General features: G+C 43.7%; 1 protein-coding gene across 6 annotated transcripts in view; it reads left to right on the top strand.

The window, feature by feature from the left end:
• The first annotated feature begins 7,225 nt into the window (after window positions 1-7,225).
• The window catches only part of mcama (melanoma cell adhesion molecule a), a 30,202-nt gene continuing 23,764 nt past the window's right edge, over window positions 7,226-13,663 (top strand). For 3 of the 6 annotated variants that reach the window (XM_042708421.1, XM_012821967.3, XM_042708422.1), the window contains exon 1: window positions 7,228-7,459. In XM_042708421.1, coding sequence (XP_042564355.1) covers window positions 7,399-7,459 — 61 coding nt within the window. In that variant the 5' untranslated portion in view covers window positions 7,228-7,398. Of the gene's footprint in view, window positions 7,460-13,663 lie in introns of all 6 variants that reach the window. The other 3 variants (XM_031571532.2, XM_031571534.2, XM_031571533.2) reach the window with 2 other exon arrangements.

Here is a 13,663-nt window from a genome sequence, read left to right as displayed (position 1 = left end):
AGGGGAAATTCCTGTCGGAATAATGAGTTCCGCACTCATTTTAGCGTTAAGTACATTATTGTGTCAGTAAAGATCCCATTAAATAAAATTACAGACCGTTTGTGTCGAAGAGAAATGTCAGCACAGCTGAATGAAATTTTACCCAACCTGGTCCTCTCTGATTTTCAATTTCACTTCCTTTTAAACTTTTATATAGGTTACATAGATATCTGTGTAAAAGGGGTGATAGTATTGAATGTGGGCACATAAAGCTCTGTTGTGTATTCAGCTAAGTACATGTATGTAATTATGTACGTATGTACATATACACGTGTGTGTGTGTGTGTGTAGGTATGTACATGGGTACAACTGTCGGTAGGAAAACTGTATGATCAGGGAAAGTGTATTAAAACCGGATGTCGTCACTTTAAGCCGGTCTCTGGTTGGATAAAGCTTTTCAGCAGAAATGGACAAGGACCTTTACTTTTTAGTTGAGAAGTTGTGTTGATCGCCTGGCATGCAAACGATCGGTTTTCTTTAAATTATTATTATTTTTGTGAAGTTATACGGCTTATGTGAATAAAGCTATCTACACAACTTTTTATATGTCTACATTGACTCGTTTAGTTGTTCATGTGGTACACGTAGGTCTTAACTGAAGCTAACGCTTAGACCAACAATCCATTGGAACACATAGTAGCTAGCTAGCCTCGCTGCTAATAAGTCTAACGTTAGCATGTTGATATGAATAGACCCATTATAGTCAGGTGGCTTAATGCTCAATTGACTTGTTAACCGAACTTTTACGAAGTCATACAACTAAACACACAAGTGACTTGTTAACCTATGTCTACATTGACTCGGTTAGTTGTCCATGTGGTACACGAATGTTGCAGAGTATTGTCCTATTGTAGGACTTAACTGAAGCTAACGCTTAGACCAACAATCCATTGGAACACATAGTAGCTAGCTAGCCTCGCTGCTAAGAAGTCTAACGTTAGCATGCTAATATGAATAGACCCATTATAGTCAGGTGGCTTAATGCTCAATTGACTTGTTAACCGAACTTTTACGAAGTCATACAACTAAACACACAAGTGACTTGTTAACCGAACTTTTACGAAGCTATATGACCAAACACAAAGCTAGCACTGTTAATTCCGCTATAGCTAGCCAGGTCAATTAGCTCGCCTAAGATACTGCAATTTAAGCTAACCAATTACCTCATTTCCCCCAAAACCCATCGATTACATGTGTCTGTGATGTGTAACATATATCCTTAATCAGTCATTCAAGTTATTAACGTTTATTTACCGCTAGCGATTACACGACACAAGGGTAATTCAATCGCTATTAATGTTGAACTTGAACTTCAACAACGTCACACAATATTAAAAGTCAGGCATCGGCATGGTTCCTACAGAATAAATCAAAGGTCCTTGTCCATTTCTGCTGAAAAGCTTTATCAAACCAGAGACCGGCTTAAAGTGACGACATCCGGTTTTAATACACTTTCCCTGATCATACAGTTTTCCTACCGACAACAACCACATTTAGTTCATCAAAGTGATGCTGACAGAACATTTAAATGTCATCTTAATGTAAGGTTTTGTTATGATAGGATGACAACATACCAGGAGTTTACATTTGTTTTACCAAGACATTCCAACTGTCTGTGGAAGAGACTGTCATGTTCCAAAAGCAGAAACATGAATCTTGCAGTGTGGGCTTCTGTTGCTAATTTTCTAACCCATATTGCCTGTTCCATGGTGGCGGTCCTGTGGGCCTGTGACAGACCTCACCCCAAGAACAGCTGAGCTCTAATTGCTTTCTTCGGTCGATGCTCATGGCCCACGCTTGAAGGAGAAATCTGCTGAGTTGCTTGCCCTTGTCCCGTGTGAAAATCAGGGTCCTCTGTGTTGGACCGTCTCAGGAGCCCAAGGGCGAACATAAACCTACAGCCATTACTTTTTGTCCTCTAATATGGCAGAGAAAAAATGCTCTGGGACACTGTTGTGAAGGCCCTGTCTGAACACACTGCCCTGGAGGGTTAACACCAACTATACCGTTTGGCCCAAATGTGTTTAACTGGGAACGGGATCAAATTAAAGGCTTTAGTGGTTTACAACTCGTCTGAACATTATCATAGATCACCAACAACAGCAGTGGATAATCAGGCATGAAATGGACGAATCTGCCCAGACTTTGATAACAAAGGTCTGTGGGACGCTTTAAAGCCTTCAACACATCCATGTCATTTGTGTTTGTCAGCTGAAAACATGGTAGGAAATCTTTACTTGGTGTTTTTCTGTCAATCAGCCAATGTATTTGATAATGTAGGTCAAGTGTTACTAATGTGCTCTTGTTAAGCATATCCTCCCCTCCCAGATAAAAGGGGTTTTGGACAAACAACAGAGAACCCGTACACACTATGTCCACCTCTCTCCAGTGACTGCGTGGAAATGTCAAGGACCACTCAAGGGTGCACACGCAGAGTGATCCCAGGGAGGCGAGTGCAAACTGTCCAGAACCCTAATGAAGATGAAAAGGTGCCATGATCCCAGTTTGATGCATTATATTGACATCCCACCCAGCCACCTGGGTCTCGCGCCCGCTCCGCCCTCCCACCTCCTAACCAAAGTCTTTATAGTCTTCCGTGACAAGAGCTCCACCCCCCTCCTCTCCATCTAGCCAATCACCGACTGAGCCTACAGAGATGCTCCAGAGTGATTCATTAGTTAATTAGTCAGGTTCCCATGACGACGACTGCTACAACAGGGGTCACCCTAGACTCTGAGGTGCCCCAAGCGAAAGCATGCTCTTGAATGAGGGCTTTGGAAAGACTGGCACCCGTTGCATCTCCTCCCCCCTTCCAAGGAAGCCTCCAGAGACCCCCTTTCACCTCACATTCACACCACCACACTCATATATCTTGTGAAGCGTTGCTGTGGTGTCCCAACAGACAATGGTGCTGCTACTGTCAAAAGGGCATCCACGCTACAATGGACCAACAAATGGAAAAACGTGTGAATATTATTCCCAACACAGACCATATAGAAGATGTCAGCTCCTTTTGACAGCCTTACAATACATTCAACTTTGTACTATTTGTACTACAATTAAATTTGTACTAATAATGATAATTTCTTGGATTTTTTGTAGCTGCGAGTCCATAATATCAATGTATATTTTGATATTTTGAAAATAATGATATATGGCTATCTGAAAATGGTACGGTATGATAATGGATGACACCAAGAGTAAAAAATATGCTCCATTCGAAAACATCACAGTGTTCCACCGCAACCCTCCAAAATATTTCTAAGCAAGAGGAACAGGAGGACTTTGACATTGTTCGATGCTCTTGGTGAACTATCATCTTTCAGCTTAACATTTGGCTGGGGAGAGTCTGACACCCCTGCAGTGACACACTGTGCTCCCAGACTGTGAAAGCCGAGCTGCTAATGTTGGCTTCAGCTCAGCTTGGGGCTACGGGGCGGAGAATGGCCAGCCTAATCACATTACCTCCCAATCACTTGATAATACTAGCCCCACATTAACTGTCATCAAATAATGTGCCAGGCAGTGTCGACCACAAACAGGATGAGCCCTGCCTGGCCTGATGCTGTTTTCATGCTATAACTGTCTGGAGGGAATGTTCCGAAACGCTAATACATACTGGAAAAGCAATGCCTTTGCTGAATGCTGAAAACGCACAGAAAGTGATATTCTTGTTTTCACAGCTTTTCACAGACGGTTTAACAAAAAAAAATCAATAAAATGAATTGCTAATGACTGATTTGCATTAGGTTAAAAGCGGTTAGAGAATGAATAATGGATTCCACCCCCTCAAACTTCCTCACAACCACCAAAGGTCCCTATGATCTTCATTGGCAGCGCATTGTAGTTTTGTAGTTTTCCTGCGCTTGATGAAGTGCTCATTTGAAGCGATTACTGTACATCTGCTGAAAAAATTTGCAAAAATATACCTTATTTTGTCAAATAAAGTATGTACTTGCAGAATACTACGACAATGAATCTGAATTGTATTTGTAGCACCAAAATAGATGCATAAAATCAACATCAACACATGACATTTTTTCCTTTAAAACAAAAGTCAGAAAGAAAAAAAGAGAAAAGAAAAAAAAAACACATCCTTATTTTAGCAGATGACTCATAGCCTGGTGTATCTGAGGCTAGCCTGCAGCTGGGGTATAAGGTGACTGCCCAGGCGGGGCTCACAGGTGCCTGTGGGTAGGGAGACTGCCTTTGTGTGGAGAAGAACACACATTCCTGACTCCCGTCCTCCCCATCCCTGGGCCTGTGCTGTGGGGGGCCTCAGCGAAGCAGACACCATCCTCTCAAAGCAGAGATGCAGGGGGAGATCCCTGGACAGATAATGTTAGCTGCTTTTGGCAGAGGAGATGCTGCTCAGAGAGCCACCCTCAGTATTCCTTTCGTTGTTATTTTCAAGAAAGCATGACCAGAGAGAGAGACACAGAGAGAGAGAGAGAGAGAGAGAGAGAGAGAGAGAGAGAGAGAGAGAGAGAGAGAAAGAGAAATTACCATGACGACTAGCCACCACAGGCAAAACAAGACAGAGGGAAACAACTGAGATAGATTTAGTGATGTACAGACTCCAAAACACATTGAGCTCTTCTGATAAACATCACCAGAGGCAAGTGGGCAACGGCTTAACACACCTGAACCTCCTGAAAGCCCCCAGTTAGCCTATTCTCTTTGTGTAATGTCTTCTTTAGATATTAGGGGTGATTTAATGACAAATTGAAACACAAGACTTATCTGCATTGTTTTTATTTATCTAAGTTCTGGTTGTGATGGGGGGGGGGGGGGGACCCCTGTTGAATGCTTTGTCACAGATTTGATAAAGCATTTAGTTTGACTCACAACCTTGTAGATACAGTGTCTGTGCATCTGACTTCTAGCCTGCTTACAGTCTGTTGTTTGTGACATTGTGTGGTTAACTGTTTCATTCTTAACAGGTCAAAGAGCGTTGTTTCTTGACACTGTAATTGTAACCGTTTATGGTATTCAATGCTAGCTGTATAAGCCACATGGAAAGTATTTGCCTGACAAGAGAAGCTGGTTTATGAACTTAATATGTATACTTAATGCAGGTATCTTAATTCTTTGCTTCAGGGAAGGCTCCTGCAAGTTTGATTCTCTCTCTTTGGGCATATGTACCCTCTGAATGATTCAAGCGCTTGCCTTGGTTATTCAATTAAAGAACCCCCTGGAACATATTTTCTTAAACAGATGTACAGACACATAAGTAAGCTTGAGCAGTAACTCAGGGAACTACACTTTTAAGAGTTTATCATGATGGAGTTTTGTGGGGGAGAGCTCAATAATGATTAAACAAATGGAATTGAGCAAAGGTTCTGCGAGGCTGTTCTCCTTTTGATGTGTTTTTACAGTTATACCGTGTGCGTGCATTTCAAATCAATCAGAGACGCCGTTGGCCTTGTACAGTCTGAAGCGTTCCTATCTTCACAGAGATCTTGGGCCTCTTGCGGTACAGTCCATAAAAAATCGGTCTCCTCACAAAATTCGATCAGTGTTGCCTTTTATGTAAAAAAAGTCACCCAGTAAACCTGACTCTTAAACTGTTGCGCTGAGGCAGTGCTTTGGTTCCCCCATAAAAAGCAATCTGCGTGTGTGCTAATGTTGTTTGTCCTTTAAATCCTCCTGTCACCCCTTCCTATCTACACAGCGGCTCTGTTTGCTCTGGCCTGACACTGCCCTGAGATAGACAAATGAGCAACGCCGGGGTGCAACAGTGAAAGCTAGAGAGGGGAATGGCAGAGAGGGGAGGAAGAGACTTTGAAAGATACAGCCACGAGTGGAAAAGAGCAGGATGAGGTCGATTTGAGATGGAAAATTAATTAAATGCCAGCATGGAAGGGATTCTCTTCTCACTGGCGAGGAGAGGAGAGAGAGAGAGAGCGAGAGAGAGAGAGAGAGAGAGAGAGAGAGAGAGCAATCCGGAGAGATCTGGCCTCCGTGTCAACTTCAAAGCCTTTTTCCACTGGTGGCTTACGATTCCTCTCAGCTTCCTCAGAAGAGCCAGACCCGTAAGGCACTGAACGTGGACCCACACTCTAACTCTACTGCCCTGGATCTGAGGTGCGGGCTGGCCTCCACCCTAATGACTTAGCCGAGCATTGATGAGGGTCTTTATTTCATACAGGTGAACAAACATACAGTAGTGCTGACAAGTCAACTGACAGAACCCACTCAAGTGCAACTAATGTGTCTGCCCACCACAAGTATGGTTTTGTTATATATTCTGAACATGGATTGTGGCCCAGTGGGTTAATAAAACAATGACGTTTTGTGTAAAAACACCAAAATTAAAGGGAATAAATAACTAAAACAACAAGGGGTTAAATTAGCTTCACAGTATGATTCTGTTGCAGCAAAAACAGACCTTTCCCTTTCCACCGTGCATTTTTAACAACAACTGATACGGCCACCCATTCGCTGCATGCCTTTTTAAACAGAATCTCCACTGATATCTGGTTTACTTTGGAGAGGAAAGTTTAAAGGCTGAATTTGAAAAATGCCATTCCCTACCCCTCCGAAGTAACTTAATATTCCCCGCGATTTTGCATCCCAGGCAGAGGGAATGATCTATGGCAGCAGGCCTGGTTAGACAGCTGGAGTGGCAGAGCCCGGCAGGCAGCGCTCTGCTGCAGCTGTTAGCGAAGGTGACAGGAGAGTGGAGAAAACAGCAGAGGTCGTTAACTACCTGCGAGCTCGGACCCTTGTTTGGAGAAGCCCCTATCCAGGATTTATACAGCCCATGCATCCTCAGCAGCAACACACCACAAATGCTTTACTTATTTGCTTATTTATCTCTTAATCTATTTTATTCTGGTTTAGTGGATGGCTTGGTCCAATCTTTTAATACAATCTACACTCTCTAGTCGGTCATAATCATCCTATAAACCTATAAGCATAATCTTAAACTCATAATCATGCTATAATCCGTAAACGCCATTTCTATTTGTTTATGTGGAAAAATATGTATTGTCCGTCAGTGGAGGAAGGAGGTAGGCCAACTGAAGCATGACCACCACAGAAACACAATGAATTTCATCAGCTCCTCTCAGCCATTGCCTTTTCCGGATATTTTTGAGGCATGATGGGGGGTACAGACTGGGCAAAAGAGGGAGGGGAGCGATAATTGTAAATTCACCACTCTCCTCCTCTTTCCTCGTGGTCGTGGAAACAGTACAATAGCGGCAGACCACTCTAGCAGTTCTACTCCCCCTCTCCCCCCGTCCACGTCTCTCTCCCACCCACACCCACTCACTGAAGTAAAGTCTGTCTAGTTGCGTCCCTGTGCGCTGAGTAGGAACGCTTCATTCCAGTGACTGGTACGCTACGGAAAGCATGGCTTGCCGGAAAGATACGTTGTTGCTTGTAGCCTTGCTCTCTTTCGTCACTTTTTATGGTAAGTAAAATGCACTTTCGATAAATTGTATTCGAGTGAGAAACTTCAGAAAGAACGGTGCTGTGTTGCGCTCGCACTTTGGCTGCTGGATGCTGACGTTCTACTCAGGTTCGTGTATGGTGTTGTGGTATTTTCCCGCTGAAGACTGCATGAAAGATCTCTAAACTCTTAATTATGCCCTCTTCTGAGATTTGCATGAGTGCATTTTGAAAGGTGATTTAAACGCGGCAAAAAATAGGGACGGGGGACGAAGCGCATCCTTCATACCTTTGCCTTTTCAATATGCATATGCATATGTGGTTTATTTTTTTTACCATATTGTCACTGGAAACTGATGTGATCTTTCAGAACATTAACGAAAAAGGTTTTCCAAAGCCTTCTTTACACTGCGTCATTCGCAAATTTACCTTAAGCTGTACCTTAACGTATCAAGGTGTTTCCCATAACGTCCTTAGTACACCTTGTGTAAGAGATACCTTCGTTAGGTTGGTCTGGACCACTGTAAGTTGACGTTATACCTTAACACAGTTTTCAGATAAAAAAAATGTTTTAGAGCCTAAAAATGTTGTGTTGGTTTTCTGGACGTATGCACCGACTGTGATGCAAGACCAAAATATGTGTTGCATTACAGTTTGTGCTTTATTAAATTAAAATAAAATAAAAAACACTGGTATAAATTAATTAGCCGTTTATCTCATCAGCCGTTCATTCCTTGCAAAAATAAATCTACTGGCAGCCTAGCCTACCGTTTTAGTTGGGAACTTTTTCAATGTTTTTACTTGCATAGGAAGCCTTGGTGTGCTTTCTGATTACCTGCGCTCCAATCTGAGTCATGCCCATCATACTCATCTTACCCATGCTCAAACACACATGAATGGCAAAAGTTGATTCCAGAAATGGATTCAGCCTCTTAAGGTATGCGTAGGAAGATTTCTCTTATAGGAACTCTTTGGAAAACGCAAGTAGAAAAGTAAACAGCTTTAGTAAGGTATTCAAGTCTCAAGTATTCAAGTCAAAACGCAAAGAGACACCGTTATTGGGAAACCCAGCCCAGAACGTTGAGTAAAGGTGAGCGTTGAGAAACAATGAGCTCTGCCATACCACCTGATCCGAAGTATGAACTGAAATGAACGACATTGCACCACCATCAGCACGCTTTAGTCCAAGGATATTTTATCAAGAACTGCTTTGCCTCTACCTGTCTCTGTCTTGAGACTTTCCTCATATCTGAATATCTTGTACGGGACTGGACAAGCTCTGTTGTAGGCCATTGATATTATCTTAAAAAAAAAAAAAGTCTGGCTCTTGCGCTTTAATGTTAGATAAACTACCACATATTTCAAAATAATCATAACCCTTATTTGCACATTAGAATAACAACAGTTGTCACTTATTTGGCAAACATTTAAGATAACATCCCAATAAGTATTTTTTTAATTCATCCAAGGACATTTGATGTCTTTATCCTCCATATCATTCAGCCCAGTTGTCCTTGTTGTGTTGCTCTGACTCTGTGATGTTTATCTTCTAGATTTCACATCCCCATCAACCTGCCGTATTGATTTGCTGAGAGTTTTTTCCACGTGATGATATCTGTAAGCCTGTGCGGATCCCCTCCCCTCTGTCCCCCTCCTCTAAATTAGGTCCCCTGTCCCCTCCTGTTGACCTACACCCCAACCCCCACCCCCTCCTCACAGACGGAGCTGTCTGTTTTAGGATTATTGACTATTTGGAGACTGGGCCGTCCACTCAGATAATACCCTCATGGAGATGATGTAACCTAGCTATAAGTATCTGTGCGTTTATATAAGAAACCATCCTACACCTAAAATGGTGGCATCTTGAAGGAGACAAAGAAAATCACATTACTGAGATTTTAAATGAATGGAGGGGAGAAATGAAATCATAGTGTCCTAAGGTAATAGCCAGAGTTTGAATGTGTGATAGAGATAGAGAGGCAGGCAGACAGACAGACAGGCAGACAGACAGACAGAGAGAGAGAGAGAGAGAGAGAAGAATAAAGAGAAAGAAACTGAGAGAGAGGAGGGAGACTGGAGACATTCTTGCTCGACTCTTTGGCCAAGCGAATGCCTTGCAGTATGAATACAAGGGTGACAGAAATGGCATACGGCTGAGGAGGCAGAGAGAGAGAGAGACCTCCAATAATACATCTGATGGAAGCAAGATTAGGCTTCCGCTGCCCTGGCATAATAAAGTCCACTGGCTCCATCCCACCATCTTATGCATATGAGTTCAAGTTCATAGGAGGGCCAGTCTGGCTCAGTGACAAAGGGGTTTTGCTGGAGACTTCCTGCCTCCGAAAGCAGCCTTTGACCTCTGCTGAGGACATCACAATTAGGGTGCTGTTCCTCCCATGAGAAAACTCATAGCAGAACTTTCCTCTCAACATTCAAAATAAAGATTGCTTTGCATTATAGACTTTGTTGGCAATGACAGACAAGAGCATAGTTTAGTTTCTGATAGGTGGGCTACATTTATTGTGGGTTAAAATGATGGAACTTGATCTATTTTTTAGCCACCTGCTAGTGGTCATTGGGGTGCTGGATTCATATGCGTTTTTTTCAGTATATCTTGGCACAGAGCATGTGTTCTAGCATATTAGTTAATATTAGTTAAGTATTCTGCTTGTACCATATTACACTGTAAAAATCTTGCAGCGTCTTTTACAAGTGTCTTTTAAAATTTCAGCTTGTTCTTTCCCCACTGATGGAAAACCGTACTGACCGACCGTGTGGATAAAACAGATTTAATTCAAGTGGTGATGTCAACAGGGGGCAGCAGAAGGGCGATTCTTAATGGGCTTTCGATGTTAAAGACTTAACTGGTACCTCTCCCTGAGATAGCAGTGAAGTACCAAAGATCAGGCTTGTCACTGATATCTGGAACCATTTGCACTGATTCTAATGTGTTGTGGGAATTCAGAGCAAAAATTCATATTCTGTTTCAGCTTGTCGTCAGTTTTGGAGAGACAAAAAGTCATTGTAGTAGCTGGGTTGCATAATGTGGGAACGTTTCTGATAATATCATCACGCTGTACCTTTCTATGAGCTTTCCACAGTCTGGGGGCCGACAACTGTGCAAATTGGGGGATTTTCCTGGTGGCTGTTCACAGAGAGCAGCTGGGATGCTTTGTCTACGCAGCATTTCTGCATTAGGCCAAGGGAGAGCCATGCGTGTCGGGCACAACCATACTGTTTGCTCTCATGGAAGTGCCCAAATCGCTGTTTGAGCACAACATGTCTGTTTGGCTCAGTTGAAACCACCCCCATTTGAGCCGCATCAAATTAATTTGTGTTGCAGAGGGATGCATTTCTTGTTGCACACGCAAGTCTTGGCTTGATTATAGTCATCTCAAATGTGCGTCTAAAATTACCTTGGAATTTCTCGCCCAGGAATCAGCCAGAGAAGGGGTCATGGCTATAAGCACCTGACCCTGTTTTTGTTTTAGCCACCTTCCAGGATAATCAGGAAGTTTTAATTTCCCTTTTGGTTTTAAAGGGCTGGCTGGCCATGACACAGCCCATTCCGGGGCCCGCTTGATCACAGCGGCAGAAGCACCTTGTTAGGCCTGAGCCTTGCTGTGCTTAACCCGCTGAACGGTGATGCGGGGAGACAGGGGCTAGACGACGGCCGTCCGAGGCTCAGCCTTGAAGTCGCCTGCTTAAGGGCGAACCAAAACAAAGGCCAGGGGTCCCTTAAGCACCAGCGCCGCTCTGAAAGGGGGCTGATTGGTCGGAGGTAATCCGAGGTGTGTCTGTCTGAGACGCGCAGACGGGCCTCCTGTAAGGATGAAGGCCCAGATCTTATCTCCTTGAGCAGGCTCTTATCAGTGCTGCAGTGGTGAGCTGTGATTTTGCTCTGCTCGGCCCTGCCCCCATTGCCTATTACAACTCCAGACCCTGATCTGCGTCCAATAGGGGGGCTACTGTCAATAACTTATAGCAGTCACATCTTTATGATAAAAACGACATTGCATGAGATATGCTGGCCCTTCAAGCAGGCCCAGCTGCCCTTGCCACTAAGAGTCTGAACATGTTTGGATGTTTTGGGTTGGGCTGTCTGACTGTTGTTTATGGCCATAAATACAAGAAGAAATACTTTCTATAGCAGGAAAAAAGCAGCGCATGTCTTAATTTGTTTGGCAGTCATGTCAAGGTTTCACCTTCTTTGCTGCGGTGAAGTAGAAGGCACCTTATTAAAGTCAGAACTGCAGACTGCGGTAATTGGGCAAGAGAATGAGAAACAGTCATCCAACTGCGGTGGGGAGAAGGGGGGGAAGAATTTAGCTATTATGGAATGATGCCAGGGACCTCTTTCTTTCACAAACACAAAAAACAGCTCTACATAATGGACAGTGAGGGACATGCAAAAATGAGCTCCTTGGGTTTTTGGTCATTTCGAAAAAAAATTATTCACAAATTGTGTTTGCAGTGACAATAGTGCATGTGTTCAGAAAATAATACTCGCAGTACACTGTAAACAAAATACAAGCTGTTGAAATCTAATTGCTTTGTGGTGACAGAAGGTGCATTCACTAAGATATACCTCCAGCATTGTTGGCTAAATCACCATCCAGTGTATTGATTAAAGCTAAAGTCTACAGGTTGTGTGACCCATTGTAGTGCCTCAGCATTATTCCATTTTTTTCCCGGACCATTTTCTGCGGCGTGACTGTATTTTTAATGTGGAATATTAGACAGGCAGTAAGAGTCCAATCATATCTGAGGGGCCCCATCTGTGGGGCACATGGCACTCTCTTGGGCCAGGATCTCAGCCCTGGCACCAATCCCGGCGACGCGAGAGGGGGATTGGAAAAGCTCTCAGATACTGTCCTCTCTGAAAATCTCCCGCTGAATCAGCCCCGCCAATCCTCTTTCTTTTTTTTTTTTTTTCGTTTGCCCCAAATCTCTCCCACACCCCCAGAGCTGCCCTCAGCAGACAGCTGCGCACACCTGGCCCCCGACTCAAAAGTTGACGCGCAGATGTGGGTGTTTTTGCGCACGGACGGGCGCCCTGCTCCGGTTACAGAAACCGTACACCACAATGGCGGGCCGTGCCCACAGCCTCATCCTCCTCCTCCTCCTCCTCCTCCTCCTCCTCCTCCACCCACCCCCACCCCCACAACCTCCACAGTCTTCAAGGCAACCAGCCTCCTCCTTCAGCACTCACATGCTTCAGCGCCCAAATCTCCCCCTTCCCCCACCCGCCCTCCCTCCCTTCCTCCCTCCCCAATCCTTTCTTCCCATCCTGGGGCCCTGAGGCTCTGAGGAGTTCACATGTTTTCGGTAGCCAGCGTAAACATTATTGATTAGCGTGAGGCTACTCAGAAAGAAAAAAAAAATAGGTTTTGTTTTGACACACCCACATAAGAGAGGATGGAAGGGAGGGAGAAAGAGAGGGAGGAAGAAAGAAAGAGAGAGAGAGAGGAAACGAAGAGGAGGAAGAAAGAAAAAGAGAAGGGGGGGGTTGGTTTGTTGGGTGTGTGGGTTGATGGTTGCAGGTGTACAGAATGGACAGAATAGAAATGGCAGAAAAGAATTATGATTCATTCCATTCTATGCATGCAGAGCTGCGTGTGAAATGTTTATGTCATTGCCCTTCTGTCTCGTGATTTTTGACTGTGTTTTATTGTGAGCGCCGAAGAGCTGTCCATTGTGTGGCGAGTGTGTGGTATATGGCCAGCACATGCCCCATTGTCTCCTACGAGCAGGAGATCTATTTCAAAGGGTTGTGTAATTCGATGCAAAGAATGTGTCATGATTTAAGGCCTTTGCCTGAAGTCATTTGCTGAGACCTATTGTAGCAGAAATGGCAATGTTTCATCATTTTACAAAGCACATGTCAACCAATAATTTCAGAATGTTCTCTCCTCCATCTTTACCCCTTCCACTCCAAAGGGCAAACCCTCCCTTGTGACTCTTATTGTCTGGAGATATTTTGTGATTCACCACCTATTTTATTTCTCTTAAAATCAAACCATTTATTGATATATTTGCATTAGCTTGCATCTAGTCCTAGGTCACACACGGGAAGAACAATATGGGATTTGTTTTCACATTGAAGTTGAGGATTTGTTGTAAGATCAGTTCATTCTTCTTTTTTTTTCACATTCAAATATACAAAGAAATCTTTTAAATTGCCTTGCGGACTGCAATCAGTCCTATTCAAACAGAAGAATACTCA

This window comes from Clupea harengus, chromosome 8 (assembly GCF_900700415.2).
Source record: "Clupea harengus chromosome 8, Ch_v2.0.2, whole genome shotgun sequence".
NCBI classification, from domain to species: domain Eukaryota; kingdom Metazoa; phylum Chordata; class Actinopteri; order Clupeiformes; family Clupeidae; genus Clupea; species Clupea harengus.
This window is presented reverse-complemented; position numbering and strand designations above follow the sequence as displayed.